Here is a 7,069-nt window from a genome sequence, read left to right on the forward strand (position 1 = left end):
TAAGGTATCGAATCATTTTATCGCAATATTAAATCATTTACAAATTAAGTAACTTTGGGTACATACAAAACTTTTATTATGAAAATAAAATACAGGAAATAGTGTATCATTGAAGTCTGGCAAAATTGTTGGTTTCCCATGTTGCTCCGTTATCACAACTGTTTTCAGGTAATTTCTTGCATTTATCTTTCCTCATTTTACTATGCCAAACACCATAGCAGAAATATATTCCAAGTCCTGCAAGGAACAAAAGAATCATTTCTTCGATTATTTAATTTAAACGTAATCGATTATTTTGATATAGTATACTTACCAACTATCATCCATATTAAAAATCTCACCCAAGTCATTTTGTCTAACATCATCATAAGATATATATTAATAAGAATACTGAAAGCAGGTAAAAATGGCACTAACGGAACCTAAAAATATATTCTTGTATGCGGTCAAAATTGTTACTGAACGTTCATAATAAAAGTGAACGATAACGAGAATGGAAACAGTATATACCGAAAAGGCAAGCTTCTTTCCAGAAGAAGGTTGAAGATAAATAAAAGTAAGAGTAATGATTAGAGCTAATAGTAGAATTGCTAATAGAGCGACAAATGTAACATTACCGCTCGTTATTTCATTGATGAAAATCGAAACAGTAATGCCGAAGCAAATACACAGAATATCTGTAAAACATATGTTACTAGTAAGTGATACAGTATTCGTAATCGTTAAAGATCGATAGTAAAACTCTTGGTTAATCGAAATAGTAAATATACTATACTATACCATAACACACGACAAGACACGTAACGATTTGGGATGTTAATTTTGTAGAATGATTTAAACCATTAGCGTTAATTAATTGTTTCGCAATAAATGTTAAGGTTCTTGGATCGCGATCTCCCTTTTTTTCATATGCTTCGCTTTTTTCATACCTGAAATGATACAATATATATATACATAATAGAAATTGCAAGTTATTCTATCATTATTAAATTGCCATATTTTCTATGAAAACAAATGAATATTATTCTTTTACCGAAGCATTAGTACGCATGTTGCGACGATTGAATAAGCGAGCAATGTTCCGATACTCATCATATTTACGAGTTGTTGCAAGTCAAATATCGCAGCTAGTACACCTGAAATTGTAGTTGCGTTTCATACATTTAGCAGTTAGTGTAAATACCCGCCGAATTAGTAGTGTATTATCAAACAGTAGAAAAGTCATAAAATACGAACCTGTGAGAATTCCTGCTGAGAAGGTACCCATGAGAGGCGTATGAAATCGTGAATTAACTTTTCCCATCCACTCGAATATCAATCCGTCGGATGCCATTGCATAAATAATTCGCGGTAAGGGAAACATCGCACCCAGTAAACTGTATAAAAGATTGCTGCCATTTACATCGGAAACATCTCCGTAGGTATACATGCATTTACACATATATTTGTGCGTAATTATATCGTATCATACTTATCGGAAGTTATACCTAGAACATAGACCACAAATAGCACCTACGGTTACCAGCCATTTCGCCCAGTTCCAGCCGATACTCTCGAATAGATGAGGAAACGGGGTTTCTGCATCCTGCTCGTAGTAAGGAAGGACGGTGGTCAACACCATAGACACACCGAAATATGCTAGAAAGACGACGGTCAATGAGGCAACGATCGCTATTGGGATCGATCTTTGGGGATCTTTCGCTTCTTCTCCCGTTGTAGCGACGCAATCGAAACCGATGAATCCGTAAAAGCACGTTGCTGCTCCCGTTATAACACCCGCTATGCCATAAGGCGCGAATCCTCCACTTCCGTAATCACATTTTTCTTCCGTGCACGTGGGCTTCGTTTTCCAATTGGTTATATCAGCTTTACGCCAAGTGCATATAAATAGAAACACGTACGTACACACGAAGAAACAATTACTTCAAGTTTAAATACTCTGTTACTCACCTTTAAGAGATCCGGCGATTATCACGAATAAAACTACCATGAGATTTGTAAAGGTGAAGATATTGTTCGCCACCGAAGACTCCTTTGCTCCGAACGCCAGCGCAGCTGTATTAAATTTCGAATAGATTGGGATTGTGAAATAATGGATATTTTAGTGGGTAAATGCGTGTCTAAATAACTGATATGATATCGATGTTTATTTGGTCGATAGTTTTTTACCAGAAAAGATCAGAGTGATCCCAAAGGCAAAGAAGTCCGGATAAGAAGAGAGGTGATTGATGTCGATATGTGCTGCCGTTTCAAACGCATTTCGCATAGTGTTGTTGAACAAGTTATCCACGTAGGTGCTCAGTCCTCGTACTACGCTAGCCGAGCCAATTACGTATTCGAGAATTAGCGTCCAACCGATCAGAAAAGCTGTAAATTCTCCCATCGTTACGTAGCTGTATATATATGCTGATCCAGCACGTGGAACTCTTGCACCAAATTCCGCGTAACAGAGACCTAAATAGTTTCTTCATTGCTATTCATATTATTTAGGGTGAAACACAACGAACGAATCGGATATGAATTGTACCTGCGAACATGGACGCGATTGCGGCAATAGCGAACGAAATTATTACGGCTGGCCCTGCGGTTGTTTTTGAAACAGACCCTGCGAGAACGTACACACCCACGCCGAGAGTTGAACCTATTCCGAGAGCTGTGAGATCCAATGTTGACAGACATCTCGCCAAATTTGTATCCTGAGGAAGATCCACTTCTTTTTTTCGACTGAACGTTCTGTACAGACTTTGTAACTTCCAATTCTTCATATCGCATAACTGAAAACAACGTTTGTTACACGCGATATGCAGGAATTTCTTTTTTAGAAAAAAAAAAAGAAAATAAAAAATAAAAACGAAAACGAAGAAGAGACGAAGAATCAAGACGGTTTGTTCGAAAATATCGTGATATCTTTTTAATTTTCTCACCGGGTAAAGTACAGTCAAAGGAGAATCCATTTTTGTCTGCAGATGTAGAGAGACTACAATAAGCGACCGACTATAGACAGAACATTCGGCACACGACTAAAGGAGCGCTAATTAATGTCTTTAAATCAAGCTCAATCATCAGTCACGGTGCGAGCACACAGAATCATTCAATTGGTCGGAATCGCTTCGCCGCTGTGAGTATATTAGAACTGTTCAGCGTTGTCTATATTGATCACTTGCTCATAATATCGATCTTAAATCACACGATCTCTTATTTTGTTGATTTTTGTCATCGATAAGTTTATATAGCTTTTCTTTTATTTTTTTATGAAACGGATCGTACTTTTAATTTCATCGGATCGTGGATTAAACATTTCCTCTCATATTTGGACGTACTATTGTATTTTAAACGTGAACGATATACATAGCTTTAAATTCGATTATGATAAAAATCGTCTACATTTTTCAAGTTCGAATATATTTATTAATTTGATATTATTTCGATCGTCCATGATGTCAAGCATTGTGTTTGCAAGCAGTAAAGTTCAATCTATCATCCACATAGTTGATACGTCGGATAACCGATGCTACATAGACGAGCGACGAACATGTACACGTGCATACATATATAGTTATTACGTACGCGTAATATTTATTGCTGTTTCTCTTCGATTATATTTTATTTTACCGAAATATACGATTTTTCTTACGCAGTAACACGTATATTTTCCCATGAATATATGATATCTTTATTTATTATTTCAATTAACTTAACCGGATACTATAGCGTATACAGAATGAGGAAAAATGCTGATTTTGTATATACTTACACAAGCAATGTACGCAAAAAGACGTTTATCCAAGGGTCGATTCAAACGATGCTGCTTGATGCTGTGAACGATATGAACTTATCCTTTGTGGGAATTGCGTCCCTAAATAATAACCGTGTTTGATTCTGCTTATCTGCATCAGATATAGAATATCCCCTAAGCGACTTTAAGTGATATACGATCCGTTGTAAAAAGATATGTTGGTAGATTACGGATTAAATGGATGTATAATATACATTTTAAAATATTTTTCAGAGAGAATGAGTTCTTTATATATTAGCTGCGCGTTGAAAAGGATACAATGTACATCTAGTTAAAATTTAAGAAAGCCTAGCGATATCAAAGTCGACACCAATATTTAAAACGTAATTGCAACGAAAATTTTCTTAGGAATTTTCCAAAAAAATTAATATATGATGTGAAACTGTGTTAGAAATTTCATATTAAAAAATGGGCAGGCTTAGCAGTTCCACTTTTGAGGTAAAAAAAAAGTATGTGAACGAACATAACGTAACGAAGTATGTGATTCGATAAAGTTCTGAAAAAATAGAAAGCATGCATGTGTACAGATATAACACATCTATGCGTGTCTCTACGTAAGACGCGGAACTAGCTTATCAAAAAAGTTACTTCCACGCCTTCGTGCGACATGCTTTTGCGAGCGATTGTACTAGAAGAAATGCCTTAAGAAAAGAGCGTCTTACATATTAAATGTAATTTTATTAATTTTATCAACAAGTACAAAATATTTGTTAATGCATTATTTAATAAAATTCTCTTAACAAAATGTATAAAAAGAGTGTTTGGACGGATTGGACAAATGTTGTATACATGTTATAACGAAGGACGGATTCAAATTCAATTCCACCGTTGTCTTACCTTATATTATAGATTATATGATACGGAAAGTATGAATTACTTTTATCGCAGAAATACTCCGCATCGTCATTTGTTCCTAAATATGTTCCTTTCAGATACATGCAAAGTATCAACTTATATATAGTTACAATTAAAATATATATAATATATAATTATTTGTTTCATGCACAGTTGAAAAACATCGTTTTTCTAATGAAAAGGAATATCACTAGTTGCAAAAAGCCGACGCTGGAGCAATATCCTTTGCTATTATTCGTCATTTCACTATGTGCCATAAACTATGCAAAGATATCATTACGATCAACCAGGAAACATGTATTTTCTCCGCTGCAGACTGAAAGAAAAGAAGCAAATTCCATGTATATAGTTTATATCGCTAATAAAGATTTAGAGTCAGTATATAAACTATGACTTACGATAACATAATAATTGCATTTATCTCCTTGACAACAATCAGAACATTTCCAGTCTTCGTACCATATATATGTGCAATCTCCCATATTAGAATGTTTTATTCTTTCGCATTCTTTTCTTGTTGCACATCTCTTTGAAACATAAAACTGTTTCTTCGCACCTTGTGACCAATATGGTGTACCTATAAACGATATACGATGTTACAAGGATTTAAATCATCGCGTATTGGTTAGTGTAAACATAACCTCAAATGTTGCTTTCAAACGAATTGTCAGCTATGGAAACTTTAAAACTTACTTCCCCATTTAATTTCCGTTAAACACGTGTCTTGACTCTGTTCACAGATTTTTGTACTCTTTAAACATTTTTCTCGATTACCCTCTTGATTGGTACATACATAGCATTCCAGGGCGTGGCCTAAAAACATTCATAAATAAACAAAACTATTCGATGAACCAGTATTTACTTAACATACTAAATGATAAGCAGCATGCGATGAAAAGGGCACAATATAATCCTGTTAATCTCATTGTGGAACAACATGTACACAAATTCAGATGAAAAGAAAAAACAAAACCACTGCACAAAGCGACACTTGTTCAAATCGAATGTAGGAAAAGATCGACGACTATAACGTTGGTACGAATGATGACGTTGAGGCTATGAAGTTCGAATAATTTTACGGCTACGAATTAAAAGGGAATATCTATCTATTATGCTAAAATAACAATGAAGTATTATTAATTAAGCAGTCGAAAGTTCTTTAGCGTTTACTTCGATATTATTTCAGTTTATTCGTTTCTCTGTCGATCTCATTGTAATTGATAAAAGTGCGAATTAAGAAAGACGTACATCGATAATACAAAAATCGATCACGTCTACAAGAAACATTTCGCGTGCACGTAAGAAGTTCATGCATGATTTTGTTATTAAAAATAACTAGTACAAATAATATTGACTCGCGCGTTAGAACTCGAGGTATATACATCAATTTTCTGGTTGACTGGCTTAGGGTCGAATTATATTTGCTCCAATCTCTGATCAATCCAGTACATGATTCGAAAATTCTGTATTGAATTTTTTCAGGTGAATTTGTTGACGTTGATCTACGTAACGACATAATGTAAGAGCAAACGTCAAAATTTCAATCTTCCGAGCCTGTGCTATGCTATCAAAAGACATACGTACATCCAACGATGAATTCTAACGATGAAAAAACAGAGAACACGATGGAAATGACTTTATACGTATAGGAATGGATAAAAGAATAAAAACGGAAGAATGTTAGAACCATTTTAGCATAGTAGAAGAGAAACGATATTGATTAAAGAAAGGAGGAAAAAATCAAAGTCGCTATTGAGAAAGCACAAGAAGAAGCAGCTTATAATAGAGAAAAATACGGTAGAAAGTAAGAAAGCGAGGAAGCGAAGCAGCAAGGATGCAGGGGGAAGGTTAGCTAGTGCATTGATACTCCCCTCTCTAAGTATGTAGTCCGAACTTTCCCTCGGGGTTTCGGTGAGGTCGCATGTGCTCGCGGTTCTCGCGGATGTCGAATGTCGATATTCGAGTGCGCGGCGCAGGCTGAGCAGTAGCAGTGTCGAGCCACTGCGCCGAGAATCTAAAATTATCGGCCGGTTCATGAGAGGGGAGGGCAGGCATATGCAGAGGTGGAGAAGGCGAGAGAAAGGAAGGCGGGGAGGTTGACAGAACGATGCAGGAAAAAAGAAAAGAGAGCGAGGAAAAAAGAGAGAAGCAAAAGGATAAGGATGGAGAAAGAATACGTAGCCAAGAAGAACGGTGGCGAAAATTCTCATGGAGAACGAAAAGAAGGGAAAAAGGAAGAAAGTCGATCGGAACGAGAAAGATGTAGATCATTATGTTTCATGATTATTTTATTCCTTGATAGGAAGGGACGAATCGACGAAGGTAGAAAGAAACATCACAGAGTTAGGCTAAAATCCAAATATGAAATGACAAGGGCACAGAATGCAAAAAGAAAAAAAAAATGGAAGATGAGAAGGT

General features: G+C 35.7%; 2 protein-coding genes and 1 long non-coding RNA gene across 3 annotated transcripts; 1 reads left to right on the forward strand and 2 right to left on the reverse strand.

Annotated features, from left to right (window-relative positions):
• Positions 1–49: 49 nt before the first annotated feature.
• Positions 50–3,066, reverse strand: LOC138177841 (cationic amino acid transporter 2). Its single transcript, XM_069109067.1, has 11 exons — positions 2,925–3,066; positions 2,528–2,774; positions 2,170–2,454; positions 1,951–2,055; positions 1,488–1,866; positions 1,237–1,376; positions 1,034–1,136; positions 781–929; positions 511–677; positions 314–422; positions 50–237 (listed from the first exon to the last, which is right to left on the reverse strand). The coding sequence occupies exons 1-11, from the start codon at positions 2,952–2,954 to the stop codon at positions 107–109; spliced, it is 1,845 nt and encodes a 614-aa protein (XP_068965168.1). The 5' UTR covers positions 2,955–3,066; the 3' UTR covers positions 50–106.
• Positions 2,771–6,908, forward strand: LOC138177859 (uncharacterized). The gene is made up of 3 exons (XR_011172560.1): positions 2,771–2,883; positions 2,967–3,118; positions 6,134–6,908. It is a non-coding gene; the product is annotated as an uncharacterized LOC138177859 (long non-coding RNA).
• Positions 4,565–5,683, reverse strand: LOC138177856 (UPAR/Ly6 domain-containing protein cold). Its single transcript, XM_069109099.1, has 4 exons — positions 5,523–5,683; positions 5,345–5,464; positions 5,050–5,228; positions 4,565–4,967 (listed from the first exon to the last, which is right to left on the reverse strand). Exons 1-4 carry the CDS (start codon positions 5,575–5,577, stop codon positions 4,890–4,892), a joined length of 432 nt encoding a protein of 143 aa, XP_068965200.1. The 5' UTR covers positions 5,578–5,683; the 3' UTR covers positions 4,565–4,889.
• Positions 6,909–7,069: the final 161 nt, after the last annotated feature.

Source organism: Bombus flavifrons, chromosome 3, assembly GCF_040668555.2.
Source record: "Bombus flavifrons isolate JBK064 chromosome 3, iyBomFlav1_principal, whole genome shotgun sequence".
Lineage (NCBI taxonomy): Eukaryota > Metazoa > Arthropoda > Insecta > Hymenoptera > Apidae > Bombus > Bombus flavifrons.